The sequence below is a fragment of the Sminthopsis crassicaudata genome, chromosome 1, assembly GCF_048593235.1.
Source record: "Sminthopsis crassicaudata isolate SCR6 chromosome 1, ASM4859323v1, whole genome shotgun sequence".
NCBI lineage: Eukaryota > Metazoa > Chordata > Mammalia > Dasyuromorphia > Dasyuridae > Sminthopsis > Sminthopsis crassicaudata.
In genome coordinates this window covers 636,242,086-636,269,556 of record NC_133617.1, presented here as the reverse complement: position 1 = coordinate 636,269,556, position 27,471 = coordinate 636,242,086, and the positions used below count along the sequence as shown (strand labels likewise).

At 32.0% G+C, this 27,471-nt stretch overlaps 1 protein-coding gene across 13 annotated transcripts in view; it reads right to left on the bottom strand.

The window, feature by feature from the left end:
* Positions 1–27,471, bottom strand: part of KDM4C (lysine demethylase 4C) — a 433,156-nt gene that overhangs the window by 296,845 nt on the left and 108,840 nt on the right. For all 13 annotated transcript variants that reach the window (XM_074282887.1, XM_074282892.1, XM_074282890.1 and 10 more), the window contains 2 exons: positions 11,985–12,178; positions 1,816–1,865 (listed from right to left, as the gene is read on the bottom strand). In XM_074282887.1, the coding sequence (XP_074138988.1) occupies positions 1,816–1,865; positions 11,985–12,178 (244 nt within the window). The remainder of the gene's footprint in view (positions 1–1,815; positions 1,866–11,984; positions 12,179–27,471) is intronic.

Genomic DNA, 27,471 nt, shown 5'->3' with positions numbered 1-27,471 from the left:
CTTAAAATTATAGGAACAAAAATAAAAATAAACAGTTTCTGAGTTAATGGTAATCATAGTGGGAAAGTCCTCCTCCAATTGCTGACAAAGATGGGAAGAAATATTCAAAGAAGCCACTGTAGTTAAGTCAATTCTAACATCTCATTTTTTAAATGTCCAATAACAATAAAATAATAATTCCCAGGACAGCAAGATGGTAAAGTGGATGGAGTCAAAAGAACCTGAGTTCAAATCTGTCCACAGACACTTGCTAGCTATGTGACCTTGGGCAAGTCACTTAACCTCAATTGCCACCAAAAAGAATATTACTACTATGACGTCTAACAACAACAAAAACAACAACAGTGGCACCTTTGGAGGTCAATTCTATACTAAATATAGTATAAATTTTCAATCATTTGTTTTACAGATGATTACAAACCATCCAACTCCCAAATTCCAATGCCTACCGTGTGCCTGGTAAGAAAGCAAACAAATGTATGAATTTAAAAAACAAACAAACAAACAAAAAAAAAAACAGTAAGTACTTGGCTTCAAATATTTTTTAATATGAAAAAGCTTTTGTGCATCTATCCTGACTCCAGTTCCTCACCTGATATCAGAACTTTTAAGATCCCTTAAGAAAATATATAATAGAAAAAAAGTGAATATGAAATATGGACTGCTTGTAAATGAATATGCATTTTATTTACCACAATAATACCCATTTTTATTTCCTAAATAGTATTACACACGTATACATTATTCTACTCACAGGAAATACATTTTCTTATTTGTTTTAGAAAGCACACTGCATAATTTATCAAATAATAAATATCAAGATAATGCTGATACACTTATTAATTTATGGATTCCTTGCAATTTCATAGCCCATAAGTTAGAATATAAAGTAACATGCCAAATATATATCATATAATATGATCCATCTTTTCAAATACATAAAACAATTACCATCATAATGCTTTTTAAAAAAATATTGCCTTTAAAATCTTTTCTTCCTCCAATTTTTTCCCCCATATTTATCGCTAAACATATGATAAATTACTTAGGGGAATTCCTGTTTGCTCTTTTATTTCTTTTTCATTGAAAGTTGTTCTTGATGTTCATTAAAAAAAAGATGCTTTTTCTAATATCTTACTATGTAGTAATGTAAGATTTCAAATTCCACAACAAGTGTGCATAAATTATGCTTAAATAAAACATCTTCATAAAATTTGTTCTTTTCTGAAATACTGGTAATAATATTATGCCATATTCTCTCAATAAACCACTTCAGAAAAAAAAGTCTTTTAAGAAAAAAAAAGCCTTTTAGTTATCCTGAGTGAAATCATCACAGATCTTATCAAAGGAATAAACAATTAGAAATAGACTTCATCAATAATCAGAAACTAATAGTTTGTCTATTTTGATTAATCTTTAAACATGAATTTACATTTATCCTGAACTACATTTAATCCAATAAGAGTCTAAAGCTATGGAAAAGTAGAAGCTCTTGAAGGAAAAGGAAAATAACCATTGCAATGGCTTCAATCAGAAAACTGAAGTCTTAATTCACTGAGTCAAATGAAAGAGTACATGGGTTCCCCAGGGACCCTTCAATGAATTTATTTTTATATATGTGCATGCAAGCTATGAATTTTTTTTAAAAATGCTATCCATTAAAGTGACATAATAAAAGAATTTTTAAAAACAATGTTTTAAAATAATTAAATTATAATAAATAAACTGGCAATCCATACTTAATAACAAAGGGCCAAAGAAAAACTAAGGATTTCTGGCACGTTTTTAGACAAGAAATGTTGAAAATAATTTTACCTTGAGCTAGCCGTTCAAGTCGCTTTCCATGTTCTGGAGGTATAGCATACCTAAAATGGTATAAATAGATTTTTAAAGTTATAATTTAAGATCATGATCTAAAGAATAAAACGAATAGTTAAAACAAGAAAGCAAATTTTAAGTAATCAATTCAACTTACTTAAATGGATTAATATAGATTAAAGATGGATTTTCTTTGTTTCAAAGAAAGCTCAATTCCATTAATAAGTTTTAAAGGATTATTTAGTTAAATAGAATTTGTGACTTCATAAAATAGACTGACCACTTCTCTTACTATAGAACTGGAATCTGGAATTGTTTCAGTTAAAAGATTTAAAAGAATATTTTTTGTACTTTATCAGGTATGATAGAATAAAAAAAGTAAATAAAATAAAAAAAGTACAAGCAAACATTTTCCTTTTTAACATTCTTAGAAACCGCTTCCTTATGTACATTATTAAATTTCTTTTAAAATCTTAATTATATTTAACATTCCTGTAAAGGACACAGAAATTTACCATAGTTTTTAAAGATACTATACTATAAATTCTTTCAACTGGGCATTTCCCAAACTTAAAAAAAAAAAAATTTTTTAAGGGGTGAGACAACTGAAGTTAAGGGACTTGCTCAAAGTCATGCAGCTATTAAGTGTTAAGTATCTGAGGCTTTATTTGAACTCAGGTTCTCCTGACTCCAAAGTTGGTGTTCTATATACTGTGACATTTAGCTACCCCAATTTACTAATTTTTTTTTTTTTTGATAAGGCAACTGGGGTTAAGTGACTTGCCCAGGGTCACACAGCTTCGAAGTGTTACGTGTCTGAGACCAGATTTGAAGTCAAGTCTTCCTGACTTCAGGGCTAGTGCTCTATCCACTGTGCCACCTAGTTGCTCTTTTTTTTTTTTAAAGAAACTTTTAAAAACAATTTCTCCATACCATGAAAAGAATAAACCTTAAAACATTTTTATGTTCAATGAACTTTTAAGAATTTTAAGAAAAATTTTCCAATTTAATTCATTTTCCAATTTAAATAAACTAATTTTACTGTTCCTGAGACTAACAATTTATATATTTATACAGGTACAGATATATAGGATTTTTAAGATTAAGAAATAAAAGGATGAAGGACAAAGACTGCCCTAAGCTAACATAATTCATTGTTTGTAACCCAACCTGGAATCCTTGTGTGTCCTTGAGAGTCAGGACAGATGCCAATCAGCCTGTAATAGACTGAGAAACTTGCTTATATAGCTGGAAGTCTTATACAGAAGATCATCTGGTCTAGCAATTCCAAAGGGAAAAGAATGCTGCTTTTGCCATTACCTTTTCTCTCCCCCTTAAGAGGAAATTAGTCTTTTTTCCATCTCTACTGCTCCCATTATCCTCTCATGCCACTCCTATTTAGGAGATTTTGGTTCTACTTATCTCCTTCCTATGTTCCAATTTTGTAAATAAGCAAAACTGTTTGGATTGTAAATTCCTGGCACCTGGAATTCCACATTCATATTCATTTCTCCTCTAATAAATCCAGTTGCAATGCAAATGCCATGTACTTGTAACTTATTGGGGGTGGGGTTTAACATTAAATATTATGATATTTGATTAATTAGGCAATAATTAAACATGCTGTTTAATTATGAAACATTATTGTGCAATAAAAAATTGACAAGCAAGATGAATTCAAAAAACTGGAAAGAATTACATGAACTGACACATAATGAAGGAAACACAATCAGGAAAACATTGGACACAGTAACAAGTTCAATGAACACCTGTGAATGATTTAGCTATTCTCAGCATTACAATGATCCAAGACAATTTCAAAAGACTAATGTTGAAGAACACTATTTGCTAGCTGAGAAAGAACAGATATTGTTTGAATACAGACTAAAGCATACTACTTTTCACTTTATTTTTCTGTTATTCGAGTCTTCTTGTAAAAAATGACTAATATGGAAATGTTATACATAATTGTAAATGTATAATCTATAACTGATTGCTTAAGAGCTCAGGGAAGGAAGTAGAAGAGGAATAGAATTTAGAACTTTAAATAAAAAAAAATTTTTTTTAAGTACTTTGAGACGAGTTCTCCTCTAACACAACCTAAGTCCCAAATTGTCAAAAGCATAAGGAGAAATATTATCACTACAAATTTCAGGATAGCATAAGCACATCCTTATTCCTGTACTGAGCACATACCCTGAGACAACTGACTTAAAGACCATTTCTACTCATCACTCAGATCACTATAAAGTTGCTACTAGTTTTTCCTTTGGACTTTACCCCTGAAAGTTTAGAGTATCTTCCTATTGCCTGTAGTTCATAAATCTTCAATAAGTGCATCTGACCAAGATTATCAGTCATTAATTAGAATCATTTACTATTTAGTTGGGTTGTATCAATAAGATATTTTAATGAAAGCAATTGGGTAGGGTTTTTTTAATCCCCTATATTCTCCCCCAAAAGTCTGTGACCATTTCCTGTAAGTTGAATCTAGAAGATCTTACACTCAAACTAAGAAAGAACATATAAGAAGATAATTCATAGTTCCTCAATATTGAAATTCTTTTCTCCGCAGGGAGCTTAATAAATTCCCCAGAGGGATGGTATAGATTCTTTCTTGGACTCTATTTGAATTTATAGGGGAGCTAGTTGGTTTAATGGATAGAGTGGCCAGTCATGAAATTCCCTTATACTGAATCCAGTCTGCTAACAGACACTGCTGCCTCAGAAGACAAAGTTAAGGTGATAGGAAGATGGGAAAACTTCCAAAAATCTTTGACCTATTCAAAGCAAACTGGTTCTCCTCTGGTCAAGGAAGGAAGAAATTTCACTAGGCCAAGGCAAAAGATGAAATTCTCCTCCACTGCCAGATGAATTCTCCTAAAAGGTTTTGCTACAACACTCTTTCCTGGCTTACAGTCACTTCAATCTTAAGGCTAAAGTAACTTAATATTCTCCAGACAATTCCTAGGGATTGACTAAATTTCTTCCACCAATCCAAAAATGCTTCATATCACACAACTTAAGATATTATATGTATATAAACAAATAAGATGCTAGACTTTTTGTGGTAAAATCTCTGAATGACTGACTGCATGACTAGATGAAGTTGAGTATATATTATATATGAATATTCCCAGTCTTTAAGGAAATCACATTAAATTGGGCAGAATGAGTTAATTTAGTCAATTGAACCTTACTCTTGCATATATAACAAAAATAAAAAAGTTCTATGAAATTAAACATTTCCTACTCAGAAAATAGTTATTAATAAACTTATATGTAGTTCATAATATCATTTCCCTAAATGAAATATTATAAACTTCTAGAATACATTAAAAACTGTAAGTTTATTTTTGGGAAAAAATTTGGAAAAATAAAATTTAATGCTAAGAAAATACACTGGTACAATGAAGTACAAATTACTTCCAACAAGTAATAATTTTTATGTTATTTTATCTTCTGCACAGCTAAAATTATGTGTGTGAATGTGTGTATGCTCTAGTGAAGCTAGTCTAAGAATGTCTGTCTGATAACATGAAATCAGATTGAGCTAATTTATCCACCAATTTTTAATTCTATACAAATTGAGTGAAGAATTTCATGCCATTGAACACTGACTGCCCTTCAATGCTTTTGTGATCTGGAAAAATGGTTATTTCTCTTAAGAAAATATGTAAAAGTTGAGAAATCAGTGTGACAAAGTCAGGCATTTCAAGGACCATTCAAACGTACATGATCAGCCCTGATCAGCCATACTTACCAAAAAGATGCAGTCAAAAAAACAAAATAAATACCAAAAGTTGATAAACTATATTGCTGAGAAATGGCTTAATTAATTCTCAGAAAAGAAGCAAAGACTTCCAATGGAATCTGGCACTGGAAAAGATCATTATTGATTTCTCTACAATACAGTATTGGTTTTTGAATTTGGAAGACAGCAAATAAACCAAATTTTTAAACACATATGCACACATATACACATACAGAGTTACTAATCATTGCTACAAAGAAAAAACACTTCTCATCGAGAAGACATTACAAAGACAGGAGTATTGTTAACACTGCAAAAAGCTAATTCACTTGTGAAATTCACATTTTGATACAAGGCTATAACAAAATATCTGTCAAAGAGCCAGATAAGTCTATAAAACTGAAAGTATCTTTAGGAGAATAAAACAACATTTTGGGAATTTTCTATATTCCCAATGAGTTTGAAAAATTTTCCCCATTAAAGAAAGAAATAATTATGATAAATATATTAATACAATGAAAAATTAAATTGCCCTACAATCACAGAAATTGACAAATAGAGTTAGGCTACTATAAGACTTTCCATCATATCACATTTCATAATTAGTAAAGAAATTTATTCAGTATATGATGCTAAATGAAATCAGCAGGGAACTGAGTGTACCCCACAACATAACATTCTCTACTCTTTTTGTATTGTTCACTTGCATTTTTTTTCTTACTCATTTACTTTCTCTTTTTTTAATCTGATTTTTCTTGTCCAACAAGAGAATTTTATAAATATGTTTATAAATAATGTATTTAACATATTTTAACATGTTTAACATATATTGGGTTGCTTGCCATTCAGGGAGGGGATGGGAGAAAGGAGGAGAAATCTGAAACACAAGTCTATGCAAGGTTCAATGTTGTCAAATTATCAGGGCATATACTTTTGAAAATAAAAAGCTTTAAAAAAAATTTTTTTAAATTATTCAGTATAAAGAACTTCTCAGTCACAAGAACCCAGCTGATTAAGTTCCATTGAAAATTCACAGGTTATGTAAGGGCTAGACTTGAAAAGATGGACACCTGTCAATATTCCATGGAATATGTGAAGTGACAAAATAGTTTCATAATAAATTAAAGAATGTGTCAAAATCCTGCGAACTCAAAACTAAAACACTTAAAACAAGTAACTGCAGCAAAAACTGATATATTCATATTAAAAGTTTTTAAAGATGCAAAAAGTTATAAGGTTCATAAAAGTTTAATAAACTTAATTATTTTACTTTAAGCCTGTTAAGTGGCCAATTGCTGTACAAATGCATGTTATTACCTACTAAAACTTCTTCTCTTTAATGTATCAGGATTTCTTTTATGATATTAATCATTTTTGCTGTTTATTAAATAAGTTTATAGTCTTTTATACAAAATAACCTTTGATATAGGAATGAAATAAGTATCAAAGAAACAAAACATAATAATAAGAACTAAGTTTTTGATCTAAATAGTTTATAGCTAGAAATTACATAGCTCCTAAGATTTGCAAAGTACTTTAGAGATACATCTATAGTAAAAAATTTATAGTAATATTTTTGTGATATTACCAATTAAAAACAAAATAGATTTCTAACTTCTGAAAAGTCTAAACATACTGAAGCACAGGATTATAATAGATTATTCTGCTATGAGAAATGATAATTATTCCTCAATAAGCAAATTATAAAGGAACAAATCCAAGTAAAATACAACCACATTTTGAAAAAAATTTTCCAAATCACTAATAATTAGTAAAGTGCAAACTGAAACAACTTTGAGCCTTACAGACAATGAGATTAGCAGATGACAAAAAAGGAAAGTGACAATAGTTGAAAACTTCAAGAAGCAAGGCATATTATTGCAACTGTTGATAAGAGGTATGAACTAATCTAGCAATTTTGAAAAATCATCTAAAACCATGCCCCAGAAGTCACTAACTTGCATATCCTTTATCGCAATAATATCATATTAGCCCTATAACTAGAGAGATCAAAGAAAGAGGAAAAGTGCCCATGTCTATTTAAAAAAAAAAATTATATCATCTCTTTATGTTATAACAAAAAACTGGAAACAAATGGAATAACAGGCAATAGCAAAATACTACACAAATTGTGGCATATAAATGTAATGGAATTATTGCATTGTATCAAGTAATGGTAAAAGGGATGGTTTCAGAGAAACCTAGGGAAACTTGCATGAACTAATGCAAAGAGGAAAACATAAAAACAGTTCAAACAACATCTTTTATCATGAGAAACAATTTTGAATGAGTTAGCAATTCTGATCAATTAAATGACTAACTACAATTCCAGAAGAATGAAGATGGCTCATACGTATTGACAAAAAAATGTGCCTGACAGCATAAAAATAAAATAGAGATATGAATTTGGTTTGCTTGGATACATCTATTTGCTATGTGGGACCAAAGTGGGAGAGGGGAGACAGAGAGGATAGGAAAAAAAAAAAAATAGAAAAGTGGGGAGACCCAAGCCTTCCTTTGGGTGGAGTTACTGTTACTGTCCCTAGTAACCTCCATATTAACTCTACTTTTGTTTATTCTTTCTCTTTTGCTCATATTATTTAGTCCTTATATTTCCAATATACTTGTGAGAGTTGCTTCTTCCATGAAATTCTAAACACTTGGTCAACCTGAAATCACCTGATGCCTGATTCTGACACTCAGCACCAGATGCTGCTGCTGCCTACAAGTCACACACCTCCCCCTCCTCAGTCTAGACCCCACTAGGCAGGATCAGCTCTACTGCTCCTTGTCAGCCTGAAGCAGTACCAGAAGATGAGACCTTCATCTCTTTGTCCCAAATGAATCTAGGTCTGGATTGCTTCAAGTGGGAAGGATGTAACAACGGCCCTGGGGCCTGGGCCTCCACAGTGCAGTAGTTCTATGGCTCCAGATGCCAATCTGTTCTGTGATGATAGGGCTTCCAAGAGAGAGAGTGGGATTTGGTGGAAGTGGGGTCTTTGGTTCCTGCTCATTGTTTTAAGCAGCAATATCCTGTCACCCTCTTGCTTATACACTTAATCATTAAAATACTTTTAGCTAAAGCTTCCACTGATGTCCAGGTGTTGGTTCTAAATAGTAGAGGGCAAATTGCAGCTCGTACTGAAGAAAGCAACCAGCCTGAAGGCCTAGGTCACAAAGATGCCCTAGTGGAAGATACATATATATATATTAGTGGAAGATATATATATATATATGTGAGAAATCTTCAACAGATAAAAAAGAGGGGGGACTGAATGGAACTGATTGGATGAAGTATTTCTTAGTATTGAGACTAAGTTACATGATCCCTGTTCCCAGAGCTGGACTCTGGGTCCCAGAGAAACCTTGGGGGAGGGGGGACCCACATGATCTCTGAACCATCAGGCAATGAGTTAGAGGAGCAAACTGTGGGAGGCAGACATATTGTGACCATTGGATGATTACTTCCTTTTACTATATCAAATGAAATAAAGGCTTGGTTCTCTTGTTATTTAAACCTGACAAGGGGGAAGCTGGTCAGGTTGAGTAGCACATGGCCCGAGTTGGGATGGCTCCCAGGTGTGTCTGGGCCTCTCCCTGCAGGGATTAAATAAATGCTTTCTCTTAGTACCAGAAGAAGAGAGGAGAGGAGAGGAGATGAAAGTGAGGGGGGAAGAAGGGAAGGGAGGAAAGAAGGGAAGGAGGGAGGAAACGAGGGAGGGCAGGAAGGAGGAAGGAAGGTTAGGAGGGAGGGACAGAGGAAGCTAGGCAGGGGGGAAGGAAAAAAGGGAGGTAAAGGACAGAAGAAGAAAGGGAGGAAAGAAAAGAAAAAGGTGGGAGAGGGGAGAGAATGGACTTTTTTAAAAATAAAAAGAGAGAAAAGGAAGTCCAAGAAAAATTTCAATCAAACAAGGAAATTTTAAATATTACAACCTAAATTCATCAAGCTTTACATGAGATCCAAAGTTTCATATAAAATCCTTTTTCTATTCTATTATGTATATATAAATGCATATTTCATTTGGTATTTGATAAATTTCTATAAAACATAAAACAAAATTAATGAATAAAGTGACAGTCTCAAATCCATCCCCTTTCAGTTCTATTTTTGTGATCTTAAGATAGAAAGAAAATGGTCCTGTTTGTGTCCCTTTATAAATTCATTTTTCCTTTCTTTTGTGTCTTTAAATGTTTTGTAAATAGATCTACAATGAAAACAAAAACTTCAGAAAATGAACCCCTATTTTTTTTACTACCTTGCTTGATTTTTAAAATAAGATTATAAATTGCAGTTTCATCTATAATCTTTCTTTTTGTTCTTTATTTAAGTAAATCTGTATGTTTGTTGATGATTATTAAATTCATAACACTGTTTGATATATAAACTAAATAATGAGGCTAAAAAAGAATAAATTTGTAAAATAGAAGGAAAAATATAAATATTATGAAAACAAACACATGGAAGACTTAAATGAAATAATATGAAGAGAAATAAACCTGACCTTAAAACAATATAGTAGGAAGCAGCTAGGTGGCATAGTGGATAGAGGACCAGCTCTGAAGTCAGGAGGACCTGAGTTCAAATCTCACACAGCTAAGTGTGTGTGACCCTGGGCAAGACACTTAAACCCAACTGCCTTAGCAAAAAAAAAAAACCAAAAAACAGTAACAACAATATAGTAAATGGCAACAAGTGATTACAGCAAAAAAAGGATGTTTTGCTCATTAAAGTATATTTAAAGATGCAAAAAAGTTGTCAGATTAGTTGTTTTTAAAAGTCCATGTAAATGAAAATAAATAAAACAATCAAAACTGAATGACATGAAATTATGTTAAATCTTGCCCCAAAGAAAAAAATATTAGAAGATATTTCCCATATTCTTTGTAAAAATGAAGGATTATGAGTAGAGAACATAGCATATAAAATTAAACTTTTTTCAACAGGTTGATTATGATGGCCTTTTTTCCTCTTTTGTATTCTGTATTATATGCAATAACTCATTAAGAGTAAATGATATGAGGGATATGAGGATGATAGCAAACCTAAGATATTGTTTTAAAATTTATTTTAAGAAAAAGATAATTTGGCTTACATAAGTTGAACATAACTTCACAATGTTCACAAACAGAAGACATGTCATTTTCTGGACTTTCAGATTATTCTTTCATATATGATGAATTCTTAAAAACTGAATTATCATGTAATAACCATCAAACTAATAAAATATGTTCAATTATTTCAATGGCTCATTTTAAATGATAAAAAAGACAATAATTTTTTTTTTGGAATATATATTGCTAATGCAAAATAAAATGCAGTTTGCCAGTACCAAAATGTTAAATGAAATTCCAAATTAATGTTGAGAAAAATGAGTCCTTTAAGCAAAATGAATTGAGAATCAAAAAGAAATTCTAAAGATTAAGCTTTATTTCAAATGGTTTCCCATCAAAGAAGACTAATATATTACTACAAATTCATTTATTATTTCTCTCTTCCCCAAGCCTGCTAAACTCATTAATATATTCTCATGATGCCTGTCTCACAAGTCTTATACTAAACCCTTTTAGATTCATGGATAATATAGTTAGATCCCATCCAGTTTTGAAAATCCTATTTAACCTATTAATTTCTAGACAATAGTGAAGCAGAAAATTGGATATACATCAAAAAAAAGCATTGATTACAAGATAAATAATCTGTGACTTAAGATATGCAAAACACTCTGCAAAGTGTGTAATACAAATATTAATTTATCAATTTCACAAACGAAAAAATCGTAACATTTATATACTCAATGTCACAAAACTAATAAATGTCAGAATCAAAACTTAAATTTGAATCCTGATCTACTGAGTGAATGTAACACTCTATAAAAACAGCCTACTTTGATGATAAGGAAAATAATCTAAACATTATTACAAACTTTCACTTTTCCTGTCATTATTTACTGTCTTTATGATTTCTGAGTTCAATTTTTTCAAAAACTCTATGTGTAAAGGTTGAAACCTATAATAAAAAACTTGTTCATAATGAACACAAATATGAAAATAAACACTACCAAAGTCACACACACAATGAAGAAAAATACAACTCACTTCCTCTCCCTTTCCCCTCCTCCTCTTCTCATCCCCCACCCTAGCCCATATATCAATATTTGGAGTTAAGATTTGGAATCTGAATCCTGCCTCAATTCTTACCAGTTGTATCATCACCCTGAGCAAGTCACTTTAACTCCCTAGACTTCAGTTTTCTCATCTCTAAAATGGGCATAATAATAGCACCTACCTATGCCATGGTTGTTGAAGGAGTAAATGAATTAAGTAAATGAGTTAACATATGTAAAGCACTTTGAAAATCTTAAACATTATATTTATCATCTTTATCATTATCATAAATAAATTTGTAACTTGCCAAGATTTAGGCTCTCCAAAGTGAAGATAATTAATGCTGTACAGGTCCATATCTTCAGTGTGCCATGCAAATGTAGTTTTCCACATGCCAAAATACAGATATGGTGTATTTACACCCTCAATAGAAATACCACACTCTTCTCCAACAACATCCAATATGGTATTCAGATGAGCTATGTTCCATTCATCCACACCCTAGAAATAAATGGGAAAGGAAGCATCAATAAACTAATAAAGTTAACTAATAAATTTAGATCTAGGAAATTCATGATACATAATCAATTTTATTGATAAAATAAAAATTCAGAATCCATTTATGAAAATTCATTATGATTATCTCAAGATAATTAGAATGTATAGGCCTCAGTGATAATGAGATCTTCTTTAGTTACTTTCTGCTTGATTCAGAATTTAGAAACAAGTTAAAAGGCCATTTTACATACATACATACATACATATATAGAAAGAAATTTTTAAGCAACTATTTAACTACCACAGAAATATCACTGATCAATTGCAGCATATCCAAGGGAGAGTTCCTAGAATGGTGAAAGTATAAGAATCCATTAAGACATCTAAAGATGTTTATCCTTCAAAAGACTTTTGAAGAACTGAAGAGGTGTCATTAATGTATCTTTAGGCACATAAGTATTTTTTTTTTTTGAGGCTGGGGTTAAGTGACTTGCCCAGGGTCACACAGCTAGGAAGTGTTAAGTGTCTGAGACCAGATTTGAACTCAGGTCCTCCTGAATTCAAGGCTGGTGCTCTATCTACTGGGCCACCTAGCTGTCCCAGGGCACATAAGTATTAAACTTGTTCTGATTGACCCCTCCAAAAAGATCAGTAAATAGAAATGAAAAAAAAATGAAATATTTTGTCAATGGAAAGAAAAATTTTAATGAATAATTTTCCAAAATTATGAGCACACTCAAGTAGTTTTCCCCCATTTCATATAAAGATTGGATGTCCACAAGGGATTCTTATTTAAATTGGACTAGATGATCTATAATTCCTATAATTCTGTGATTCTGTGACTCAATCCAACTTTTGTGTAGAGTTTTCATGATAAAAACCAGTTTAAAGTTATGTCAACATATCTAAAAACACCATTTCATCCAGAAACTTCAACTTAACTTTGGCCATAGGATATCTGAGCATCAAATGTCAATTATGAAGGACTAAATATTTTAGAACACACTATGCTTAATCCTGGACCACAAGGATAATGAAGTTTATTTTCATGGAACTAATAAACTGGTTATCCTTGGCAGTGATAAAATTAATTCGTTACAATAGTGGAAAAATTTACAAATAAAAAGTAAACAAAAAAAATTCAGATTAATTTAATGAAAATGAGTACCCAATCTAGAAAGTAAAGTTGAATGTGTATCACAACATGTTGTAGTTTGACTATATGGTCAATAATGCAAAAAAAATTTTAAGGCAATCTTTAAGGCAAGAAAATAATTTTGGATATGCCATTTTCTTATTCTAAACTGGAAAGTTTGAATTCAAGCACTTCTATGTAATAGAAGGGGCAAGACAATCTCTTTAAATCAGCCATGACCACAATAACACATTATTAATTGAAGTAATTCAAGTTATAGTCATTTACAATTTACTAAAAAAGTCAATGACAACTACCTGGTTAGATTAACTGATGAAAACAAGAAATTTCCATGAACTTTTTTTAAGTTTAAGGTTTTTTTGTCATGTGGTACTTTTAAACAATGAGGTGATTCAGAACAATTCCAACAGACTTGTGATAAAAAAAAGAACAAGAACATAATATTTTCACTTTTTTTGTTGCTGGCTTACTTTTTTTTTCCTCATGTTTTTCCTTTTGATATGATTTTTTTTTTTGCGAACCATGATAAATGTGGAAATAAGTATATAAAAATTACATATATTCTAAACTGTATTGGATTATTTAATGTGTAAGGGAGGAAGTGGGGAAAGGAAGGGAAAAGAATTTGAAACACAAGATTTTGCAAGGGTGAATGTTGACACTATTTTAGCATGTATTTTGAAAATAAAAGGCTATTATTAAAAAAAAAATAAGGTTGTTTTGTCTTAGAGCAAGGAAAATAATTTAAATGCCTCAGATATATATGACCTATGGATTGCTTGCTATCTCAGGAAAGGCAGGAATAGAATTTGGAACTCAAGACTTGTTTTTAATGTTTAAAAAATGTTTTAACATGTAACTGGGGGGGAAAATAAACTATTCTTTAAAAAAATAAATGAATGAATGAATAACTCCTTAGCTATGCGAGTATACTTAGTGATGGAGTAGCTAAAGAACTCCTGCCTAAAGTGAACAAAGTGTCACACTAGATAATTCTAGAATCCCTTTAACTCTCTGAAATCAGTAACAAATCTAAAATTAAAAATGCCAATGATGTGGAAATAGGTAAGATAGTACTGTTTATAAGTAAACATACATTAAACATCAGTTGGTCAATCAAATTATGCAAAAATAATTATTTTATTCTATTTAGAATGATGTAATCTCCTAACTCCAATACAAAGGGACCTCAGGAACTACATATTCTAATAACAGAATTTTATTTAAAAGTTATTCCTGAAATCATGACTCTAATAATAAGAGTCTTATTATAAGAATCATGTTTAGACTAGATGGATTTTAAAAGGTTCTTGCAACTCAAATAAAACTCAAATAAAAGCTATTACCACCAAGATTCATCAATTTTTAAAAAAAGTATAATTCTATTTCTAGTTAATGGAAGCTTTTAGATAGTGGTAGTTGATGACTTTCTAAATTCATTTTTTTATTAGAAATACAAATAATAATTGTCAAAATTGGATTTTAAGATTTAAGGGCTCAGCACAAAAATGTGGTATGTGCCGAATACATATTTTTAGATTGCATGACAATGATTCATAAGACTTAAAGGTACCTAGAGGTGAAAACACCAAATCAAAATCCTTTGTTTTTTAGATAAGGAAAACAAAGCCTAACTTAACTGACTTCAACAGTCAAGAAAGTTGTAAATAGCAGAACTGAGATTCTTATTAAGTTAATGATCATAAAAATATACATCATGACAAGAAAATGATATTGACCTTTTCTTGACCTTGGAATCAAGAAAAATGAAGATCAAGCCAAGACTCAAATGGTTAATACTCTCAAAAAAAAGATTAGTTCACTTGCCTGGGAACTTTATGTCCCTTCATGGGTTTTTAATATCATCTCTATGTAGATAACTCAGAAATGCAGATTCTCCCTAAGTTTCAGTCCAATATAACATACTTTTACCAGATGCCCCAAAGACATTACAACTTTAATATTCCCCAAACAAAATTTATTATTCATCAGCAAATACATAGAGAAGACTCCTCTAAACATCACTATTTCTATAAAAAAAAAAAAAATCATCAGGAGAAAATGAGTTCACCTAGTTTACCTCTAGGTTTCTCTTTCTAGTTTACACACACACACACAATTGATTGGCAAGTCTTGTTTCCATCTTATTATTTGCTTTTGTTCTGTATTGATTTAGTCTAGATCTACATGTATATGTACACAAACACATATGTACATATACTTGTCTTCCTAACAGAATGTGACTGTATTTCAACTAGGGAATTTTTGTTCTTTATATTTGTCACTCCAGCACCTATAGAAAGGCCTGACACAAAGGAAGTGCTTAATAAATGTCTGACAATTAAGTGGCTATTGCATCAGCTAAGAACTATTACACAATTCCATACCAAAAGGTTCTCATTCTGTTTCAGAAGCATTGAATTTTCATGGGGTCCTCTCTATGAATTCCAATTACATATATATATATATATATATATATATATATATATATATATATATATATGAAACTCTACTTCCACTTGCCTTGATGTCACTATTCTATTTGGTGTTTACAGATGTTAAGTCAAAATGCCCGACTTAAATTTTTATACATGTAGAATCATGCAAAACATATTTTTAAACCAGCACTATTTTTTTTAAAAAAGATAAGAAAAATAAAGTGGGAAAATTAACTTCAATTTGCATTTAAGAGTTCATTAGTTCTCTTACTTAAAGTAAATAGCCTTTTTTCATTAAGAGTCCTAAGGAATTACCTTGGACTGTAGTGTAAGAGTCGCCAAGTGTTTCAGTTGAGCATCATTACAACATTGCTATAACCATGCACAATAGTCCCTAGTACTTCTTACTTCATTCTGAATCAGTTCATACACTTCACTATGTATTGATGAAATCATTTCCCACCAAAAACATGTCATAAATTGTTCAATCATTGCAATTAATGAGAATCTTCCCCCCCCCAATTTCCAATTCTTTGCCACCATAAAAAAGTCGCAATAAATATTTGGTGTTTATTTTTCCCTTTTTTTTTTTTTTTTTTAAATATCTTTCAGATACAGAACTGGTAGTGGTATTGCTGGGTCAAAGGACCCAGCACAGACAAAGTTCTAAATTATTCTCCAGAATGGTTGGACCAGTTCACAATTCACAGAGATAATTATTTTTCCCTCATCCCCTCTAGCATGTGTCATATGAGGCAGTACCAGAATTGTTCTAATTTACCTTTGTCTAATCAATACCAAATAAGAGCATTTTTTTTTTCCTTGAATAGCGCTAACTTTATTTCTTCCTATGAAAAATGTCCGTTTATAACTTTTGACCATTTATCAACTGGGGAATGGCTTCTGTTTTTATAAATTTGATTCTGTTCTATACTTGTCAAAACTTTAGAAATTAGGCTTTTATTGGAGTTACTATAAAATAATTTTTGTTCCTTCATTGTCTATGGTACCTTTAAGGAAAATATAGTCTTCCTGATTATCGCTTTTAATTAAGTTTATTTTTGGTTTTTGCTTTGTCTGAAATCATAACCACTATTCCTACCTTTTCTAAGGCTATTTCAATTCCAGCTTCTTATCTTAATTCGGTGTGTTTTTTGTTTTCCAGTTTGTCTCTTATAAAACATTCTATTTTTGGAATCTAGTTAATAATCCATTTTGGTGTGTTTCTGTTTTATGAGTCAGTTCTTCCCACTCATATTCAGTTATTATTACTGATATTTTCACCCCTATTCCATTTTCTTGTGCTTCTTCTCTTTCACAAGTCTTGTGCTCCTAACCACTGCATTCCTTAATCTAACTTCATTTTTATCATTCCCCTTTCTCTTATCTCATTCCTCTACTACATTTCTAAATACACCTCTGTGTGTGGGTGTTTAAAGAGACAGAAAGGGGGGAGAGGGAAGAAGAGGGAGAGAGATAAAGAGTGCATTTCTTTTATAAGACATTTCCCCCATTCGACCTTTCTCTTCCCTATCCTCCCAATGTATCCTCTTTCTCATACCTTTCATTTATTGTGGAGAACATTTAAACATAATTGATTCACTTCCATGCTCTCTATGTAAATTCCTTTTAACTGCTCTATATAAAATTCTTTAGTTACATTTCCCAAAAAGAAATTCAAGTAGCTTCATTTTATTAAACCTTATTTCTCTTTTAAGCATACCTTTTAATTCAAATCTTCATTCTTATGTCAGAACATCACTATTCAGTGCTGATCAAGCATCAGGAATGCTTGAAACTCGTCTATTTTATTAAATATTCATTTTTTTCCTAAAGGATTAAACAAAGTTTTAGTGATATTTATTAATTGTAATCCTAGATCTTTTGCCTTCTGAATTGTCAAATTTCAAACTCTCAACTCTTTTAATGTGCAAGCTGCTAAATCTTCTTTGACTTTCACTTTGATTCCACAGTATTTGAATGGTTTCTTTTTGGTTGTTTGCAATATTTTGTTCTTAATCTGGGAACTCTGTAATATAGCTACAACACTCCTGGGAGGTTTCACTTTGTGATCTCTCTTAAGAAGTGACTGATAGATTCCTTCAATTCTATTTTGAATTCAGAATCTAAAATATTGAAGCACTTTTGTTTAATTTTTTTTTTTTTAATGTGATGTCTAGGCTCTTTTCTTGAACATATCTTTCAGGTATTCCAGTAATTCTTTAATCATCTCTCTTTGATCTATTTGCCAAGTCAGCTGGTTTTCCAATGAGATATTTCCTATTTTTATTTTTTCATTCTTTGATTTTATTATTTTTGATATCTCATGAAATCATTAGCTTCCCCTTACCCAATACTAATTTTTAAGGAGTTATTTTATTCAGTAATTTCTGTAACTCCTTCCACATTTTGGCCTAGTCTGTTTTTTTTTTAAAAAGTTCTTTTGACTGTTCAGTAGGTCAATTCTGTATTTTAAAGTATTGTTTTCTTCTATATATTTTGTGCATAAAAACCAAACTCTTCTCTTTTCATAATTGTCTTGCATCACTAGCACTTATTTTTCTTTTTCCAATATTTTAGTCTACTCTTTTTATCTGTAACTCTTCTAACTCTTCTTATTCTATAATAGCATAAGTGCAAATAGCTTTTTTTCTTTTAAGTTTAGTTTGTGGGGACTTCTGGCCAAGATGGCGGCATGGAAGCAGACAGCTGCTTGAGCTCCGAGTTTTCTCTCAGAATTTACTTCATGACAAGCCTCAGAATTAATGCTTGACCGGAAAAGAAACCCACAAATAATCACCAACAGAAGATCCTTGAAATTCACCAGAAAAGGTTTGTGTTTGCTCGGGGGAGGGTCAAACAGACTGGGCACAGGCTGAGAGCAAGTAGTGAGAGGGAGGGCAGCTGACACTGCTCAGACCGGAGGGGGGAGAGGTGCGATCTCTGCTGTTTCTGTAACTAGCTTTACCCCAGTATGGATATTCCATGTTGGCAACAAGCTAGGATCAACAGAGAAGGTGTAAACACCGGAGGTAAAGAATAAAACCCTGGAAAGCTAGTATCTTTTGGACTGGTCACCCCCACCCCCACCCCTACCCGGAGTGACTCAGCCCATTCTTAGAGACTCAGAGCACAGACACAGCACAGCCATCGCTGTCCTGCTAATGCCTCACTGCTGCCTCCCTCAGTCTGTAGAGGAAGCTCAGAACAACATCCAGCCCCATCCCCCCACCAAAAGCAAACCATTTGTTTTCCTTTTTTTTTTTTTTTTTTTATTCCTCTCTGACAAAATGAACAAAAAATTAAAAGGGCTCTAACCATTGACAGTTTCTGTATGGATAGAGAGCAGACTTCAAATACTGAGGAGACTAAAAACAGACTGCCTCCAGAGGAATCCCCTAAGGGGGATATGATCTGCTGCTCAATACAAAAAACGCTCAAAAAGGAAATCATAAAGGCTTTAACAAGAGAGCTAGAAGAGAAATGGGAAAAGGAAAGGGAAGCTTGGCAAGAGAGCCTGGAGAAGTCATCCAGACTGGATAAAGAGATCAAATCATTAAGAAATAAAATAACTAAAAAATAAAATTGATGAAATGGAAAAAAAAATTCCATAGAACAAAAAAAAAAAAAAAAAAAATCACTTAAAAACTCAATTGGACAATTATAAAAAGATATTTAAAAAGTGAGTGAAGAAAATACATAATTGAAAATCAGAATCAAACAAACAGAAGTGAATGACTCAAGGAGACACCAAGAATCAGTCAAGCAAAACCAGAAAAATGAAACAATGGAAAAGAATGTCAAGTACCTTCTTGGGAAGACAACAGACCTGGAAAATAGATCCAGGAGAGACAATGTGAGAATTGGATTCCCTGAAAAAATGATTAAAAAAAAAAAAAAAAAAAAAAAAAAAGAGCCTGAACACGATTTTCCAGGAAATTATCAAAGAGAACTGCCCAGATGTTGTAGAAACAGAGGGTAAAATAGACATTGAAAAAATTCATCGATCACCTAATGAAAGGGACCCTAAAATCAAAATGCCAAGAAATATAGTGGCCAAGTTCAAGAACCATCAGACGAAGGAAAAAATATTGGAAGCTGCTAGAAAAAATCAATTCAGATATAGAGGAGCCACAATAAGGATTACCCAGGATCTAGCAGGCCTGGAATATGATATTCCGAAAGGCTAACTTACTTGGTATGCAGCCAAGAATAATTAACCCAGCAAAAATGCGCATCTTTTTCCAGGGAAGAAGATGGACATTTAATAAAATAAATGAATTTCCATCTATTCTTGATAAAAAAAAAAAACGGATCTAAACAAAAAGTTTGATCTCCAAATACAGAACTCAAGAGATTTCTAAAAAGGTAAAAAGAAATCTTGAGAATTGTATTTCGGCCATAAAGATATATAAAGAAAACATGTATAATTTGTCCCAGAAATGAGAGGTGGAAAGGAAATTATATCATACAAAAGGGCAAAGTGGTGGTACTATCTCACAAAGAGGCAAAGGTAACCTATTATATCTGAGAGAAAGAATGGAGGGGGATGAACATAGTGTGTTATCATATTCTCATTAGAATTGGCTTAAAGAGAAAAATATAGCCATATTTGATTTATGGTGAAACTCCTTCTACGTCATTGAAAAGTGGGAGGGGAAAAGTGAAAAGGGAAGGAGTAAGCTAAGGAGAAGGGAATACAGAAACTGTGAGGAAAAGGGGTAAAATAGGGAGGAGAAACTCTAAGGTGGGGGACCGATACTAAAAAGGGAAGCCTGTGAAAACCAAGTGGTGCTCACAAGTTTAATACTGGGGAAGGGGGGAAAGGGGAAGAAAAGGAAAAAAGCATAAGCAGAGGTTAACATGATGGCAAGCAATATAGAATTAGTCATTTTAACCATAAATGTGAATGGGGTAAATTCCCCCATAAAGAGCAAGCAGTTAGCAGACTGGATTAAAAGCCAAAATCCTACAATATGTTGTTTACAGGAAACACACCTGAAACAGGGTGATATAGAATAAAGGTAAAAGGTTGGATCAAAATCTACTATGCTTCAGGTGAAGCCAAAAAAGTAGGGGTAGCCATCCTCATCTCAGATCGAGTAAAAGCAAAATTTGATCTAATTAAAAGAGATAATGAAGAGCACTATAACTTGCAAAAGGGTAGCATAGATAATGAAGCAGTATCAATATTAAACCTATATGCACCAAATGGTGCAGCATCTAAATTCTTAAAAGAGAAATTAAGAGAGCTACAAGAAGAAATAGACAACAAAACTATAATAGTGGGAGATCTCAACCTTATACTCTCAGAATTAGATAAATCAAACCACAAAATAAATAAGAAGTCAAAGAGGTATATAGAATACTAGAAAAGTGTGACATGATAGATCTTTGGAGAAAACTAAATGAAGACAGAAAGGAGTACACTTTCTCTCAGCAGTTCATGGAACCTATACAAATATAAACCGTATATTAAAACATAAAAACCTCAAAATCAAATGCAGTAAGGCAGAAATAGTAAATGCATCATTTTCAGACCACAATACAATGAAAATTACATTCAGTAATAAGCCAGGGAAAAATAGACCAAAAAATAATTGGAAACTAAATCATTTCATACTAAAGGATTGGGTGAAACAGCAGATCGTAGACATAATTAATAATTTCACCCAAGAAAATGATGATAATGAAACATCATACCAAAATGTATGGGATACAGCCAAAGCAGTAATAAGGGGAAATTTTATATCTCTAGAGGCCTACTTGCATAAAATAGAGAAAGAGAAGGTCAATGAATTGGGCTTACAACTAAAAATGCTAGAAAAGGAACAAATGAAAACCCCCAGACAAACACAAACCTTGAAATTCTAAAAATAAAAGGAGATTAATAAAATTGAAAGTAAAAAAACTATTGAATTAATTAATAAAACTAAGAGTTGGTTCTATGAAAAAAACAATAGACAAACCCTTGATAAATCTGATTTTAAAAAGTTAAGAGGAAAAGCAAATTGTTGTCTTAAAAATGAAAAGGGAAAACTCACCACTAATGAAGAAGAAATTAGAATAATTAAGAGTTACTTTGCCAAACTTTATGCCAATGAGTTCGATAACTTAAATGAAATGGCAGAATACCTTCAAAAATATAGCTTGCCCAGATTAACAGAGGAAGAATAGTCTAAATAGTCCCATTTCAGGAAAAGAAATAGAACAAGCTATTAATCAACTCCCTAAGAAAAAATCCCCAGGACCAGATGGATTCACATGTGAATTCTACCAAACATTTAAAGAACAACTAACTCCAATGCTATATAAACTATTTGAAAAATAGGGATTGAAGGACTCCTACCAAATTTCTTTTATGACATAGACATGGTTCTGATACCTAAACCAAGTAGGCTGAAAACAAAGAAAGAAAATTATAGACCAATCTCCCTAATGAATATTGATGCTAAAATCTTAAAATAAAATATTAGCAAAAAGACTATAGAAAATCATCCACAGGATAATATACTATGACCAAGTGGGAATTATACCAGGAATGCAGGGCTGGTTCAATATTAGGAAAACTATTAGCATAATCGGTTATATCAATAACCAAATTAACAAAAACCATATGATCATCTCAATAGATGCAGAAAAAGCATTTGACAAAATCCAACATCCATTCCTACTAAAAACACTTGACAGTATAGGAATAATTGGACTATTCCTTAAAATAATCATGAGCATATATTTAAAACCATCAGTAAACGTCATATGTAATGGTGATAAACTGGAACCTTTCCCAGTAAGATCAGGAGTGAAACAAGGTTGCCTGTTATCACCATTACTATTCAATATTGTATTAAAAACATTAGCCTCAGCAATAAGAGTCGAGAAAGAAATTAAAGGAATTAGAGTAGTAGGTAATGAGGAAACTAAACGATCACTCTTTGCAGATGATATGATGGTATACTTAGAGAACGCTAAAGATTCTGCAAAAAAGCTATTAGAAACAATGTATAATTTTAGCAAAGTTGCAGGATACAAAATAAATCCACATAAAGAGAAATTCCATTCAAAATAACTGTCGATAGTATAAAATATTTGGGATTCTATCTACCAAAGGAAAGTCAGGAATTACATGAGCAAAATTACAAAACACTTGCCACAAAAATAAAGTCAAATTTAAATAATTGGAAAAATATTAAGTGCTCTTGGATAGCCCGAGCAAATATAATAAAGATGACAATACTCCCTAAACTAATCTATTTATGTAGTGCTATACCAATCAGACTCCCAAGAAGCTATATTAATGACCTAGAAAAAAATAACAACAAAATTCATATGGAAGAACAAAAGGTTGAGAATTTCAAGGGAATTAGTGGAAAAAAAAAAAAAAAATCAAATGAAGGTGGCCTAGCTGTACCTGATCTAAAACTATATTATAAAGCAGCAGTCACCAAAAACATTTGGTATTGGCTAAGAAATAGACTAGTTGATCAGTGGAATAGGTTAGGTTCACAAGGCAAGATAGTGAATTGAATAAAAATAGCAATCTAGTGTTTGACAAACCCAAAGATCCCAACTTTCAGGATAAGAATCCATTATTTGACAAAAACTGCTGGGAAAACTGGAAATTAGTATGGCAGAAACTAGGTATGGATCCACACTTAACACCAGATACTAAGATAAGATCAAAATGGGTCCATGATTTAGGCATAAAGAATGAAATCATAAATAAATTAGAGGAACATAGGATAGTTTACCTCTCAGACTTGTGGAGAAGAAAGGAATTTGTGACCGAAGGAGAACTAGAGATCATTATTGATCACAAAATATAAAATTTTGATTACGTCAAATTAAAAAGCTTTTGTACAAACAAAACTAATGCAAACAAGATTAGAAGAGAAGTATCAAAGTGGGAAAACATTTTTACAGTTAAAGGTTCTGATAAAGGCCTCCTCTCCAAAATATACAGAGAATTGACTCTAACTTATAAGAAATCAAGCCATTCTCCAATTGATAAATGGTCAAAGGATATGAACAGACAATTCTCAGATGATGAAATTGAAACTATTTACATTCATATGAAAGAGTGTTCCAAACCACTATTGATCAGAGAAATGCAAATTAAGACAACTCTGAGATACCACTACACACCTATCAGATTGGCTAAGATGACAGGAAAAAATAATGATCAATGTTGGAGGGGATATGGGAAAACTGGGATACTGATGCATTGTTGGTAGAGTTGTGAAAGAATCCAACCATTCTGGAGAGCTATCTGGAATTATGCCCAAAAAGCTATCAAACTGTGCATACCCTTTGACCCAGCCATACTACTATTGGGCTTATATCCCAAAGAAATACTAAAGGGAAAGGGATCTGTATGTGTGAAAATGTTTGTGGCAACCCTTTTTGTAGTGGCTATAAACTGGAAAATGAATGGATGCCCATCAATTGGAGAATGGTTGGGTAAATTATAATATATGAATGTTATGGAATATTATTGTCCTGTAAGAAATGACCAGCAGGATGAATACAGAGAGGCTTGGAGAGACTTACATGAACTGATGCTGAGTGAAATGAGAACCAGGAGATCATTATACACAGCAACAGCTAGACAACAATCTATTCTGATGGATGTGGCTCTTTTCAGCAATGCAATGAATCAAGACAATTCCAATAGATTTAGGAAGGAAAATGCCAACTGTAACCTGAGGGAGAACTATGGAGGCTAATATGGATTGAAGCACAGTTTTTTTCCACATTTTTTTGTTGTTGTTGTTCTTTTGTTCTGTTTTTTTTTCTCGTGGTATTTTTCTTTTTGATCTGATTTTTCTTCCACAACAATGACAAATGTAAATATATTTACATATTCAATCAAATTTTTTTTATTTAATCAGATTGCTTGCTGTCTTGAGGAGAGGGTAGGTAAGAGAAGAAGAAAAATTCAGAACACCAAGTTTTACAAAAATGAATGTTGAAAACTATCTTTTCATGTATTTAGAAAAACAAAACACTGTTAATAAAAAAAAGAACAGTGACCATGAATTAGGTGTGGGTTATAGAGTTGTCGATCAATGTTAGCTTTATGAAATGACAGGGGGAAAAAAAAAAAAAAAAAGCTGCTACCGACACAATTGCTGTTGCTATTACTACATGTGTGGACTCCAGATAGACATCCACATTTCTCTTGCCCTCTTTATAAGTCTTCTTAGGTCAGAAAAATACCTCATTTATTGGCTCTGCTTCTCCAAAATTTTATTTTAAGTGTACTTCTAAATTGTTTGGAGGAGGATGTTGAGAGTTTAGCTAAATTGATGGGATGTTTTTTTTTTATATAGTCTTTTGTTTGCTTGCATTTTTGTTCTCAGATTTTTTTTTTTCTTTCTTTCTAAAGCCAATGTTTCTTGGGCAACAAGATAACTATATAAATATGTATACATATATTGAATTTAACATATATTTTATCATCTTTAACATGTATTGGACACATGCCATCTAGGGGAGAGGGTTGGGGGAAAAGGGGAAGGAGGTTTTGCAAGAGTCAATGTTGAAAAATTAGCCACACATGTTTTGTAAATAAAAAGCTATAATAAAAAAAAAAAAAAAGAAAAGAAAATCAGATCAAAAAGGAAAAAAATGAAAAAGAAAATAAAAAAGCAAACAAACAAGAATAAAAAGAATGAAAATAGGATATTGTGGTCCATACTCAAGTCTCCCCAGTCCATTTGGCCTAAATCACTTCGTTGCTGAAAAGAGCCAAGTCCATCAGAGTTGATCATTACATAATCTTCTTGTTGCTGTGTACAGTGTTCTGTTGGTTCTACTTCTCTTGGCTGAGTTGCTTCTAATCTGGCAAACTGGCTTGTATAATTAAGTTTAGGAATAATAAACAATATTTTTTTTAATTTCTCAAAGTATAGCTTAATTCTTAGGCTTCAAATGTCAACATTATAACCACTCATATACTTCAAGATTTAGATTCACTATAGCTTTTACCTTTCTGGAGTGCTGTTTTAAAAGTGATCTAAAATATGCCATTGTGGGTGTTTGTTCAAATAGAATAGGAAGTTTATATCCACTGTTCCAAACCATAAATTCAGAAGTTTACTTATCCTCATAGTATCAGTCCTAGACACTGTTATTTTAGGCAGGCTTTTGGGTATGGGATATAGAAAGAGAAAATTGTGTTCAAAATAGTGTAGAAGAAATTAAATATTTGGTAGATCAAGTGAATGGTTTTGGAAGGCAGAAGTATGTTTATTTTAAAAATGGGGTAGGGAGAGAAATTGAAGTTAATAATGAACATGAAATGTTAGTTATGTTGAGAAATGTTAGAAAATTCACATGTATGAACATTTACTTAATGTAAAAAAGATAACCAAGAAGTAACTAGATAGTGGAGTAAATAAAGTCTATCTGGAATCAGACACTCCCTAGATAGGTGACTCTGGACAAGTCACGACTTTGGTCTGCCTCAGTTCCTTCATGCAAAACAATACCTAAGAGTTTTTGTAAGTACTAAACAATATAAAATTTTTTAAAAGCTTGATGCTTAATAAATGCTCTTTCTGTCCTCCCACCCTTAACCCCCAAAGTAAGCATTTTACAAAATATAGATACTGTTAGGTTCTTACTTGGTGCTAAGTCCGTACTTAACAGTTCTCTAGCTCAGGGTTCACACCTTTAGTTCATACCTTTAAAGGAGTTTACACCTTTAAAAGGAGCAAGTTCATTGGTTGTAAGTAGTTCCCCCACAAGCCCATTCTCTGGGAGGATAAAAGAGGAGGGCAGTCTGGAAGGAGGCAGTCTGGACTGGGGAAGGACAAGACTTCGCAGGAGAACTTCAGGGAATCTGGAGGAGATTCAGAGCCAGGATTCAAGAAGAGGATTTGAGATTCTACCTTCTTCTGGCTGGAGGCTCCAGAAGCCTCCCAAGAAACCTGCTCCCAGAGAAAAGGATTTACAGAAAAGAAACCTCCCAGAGAAGGATTATAACTGAGAGACAACAGATCACTACAGTATATATAATGTTATATATATAATAGCTATAGCAATAAAAGACAAGAAAAAGAATAAACACAAACAAAAAGGAGAGAAATATTATTCCATTATATGAAAAATCCTATTCACACAAAAAAATTGAAACAATTTAAGCAAAACAGAAAAATATTAAAATAAACCAACAATATTAGCCTGTCTACATGTAACCAACAAAAAAGACAACAGATGAAAACCAGAAAATTTCTATTCAAAATAACCAAAAAATGTATTAAATAATTCAATTATCAAGAGACAGAAATTTTATGAATAAAATTTTCAAATTACCATGCAGAAATACTTAATAATTGCAAAGATAAAAATTACTCCCTGACAGTTATTGTCAATAAAAAATGACTATATTAAATTAATGTAATTACCACCATACCAAACTTTCAAAAGGCTACTTCTGACAGCTAGAAAAAAAACAACAAAAGAACAAGAATCCTCAAGAAAATAATTTTTCGTAGGGGGAGAGAAAGGAACTACAAGTGTCACATTTTAAGTTATATGACAAGGTCATAATTATTATGTCCTTGTTATAAAAATTATAAACAAGTGGATTAGTGGGGCAAACTAGCTACACAAGATCCTGAAGCAAACCTATACAGAACTATAGTATTCAATAGACACAAAGATTTCTTACTTCTAAGGTAAGGACTCACTATCCG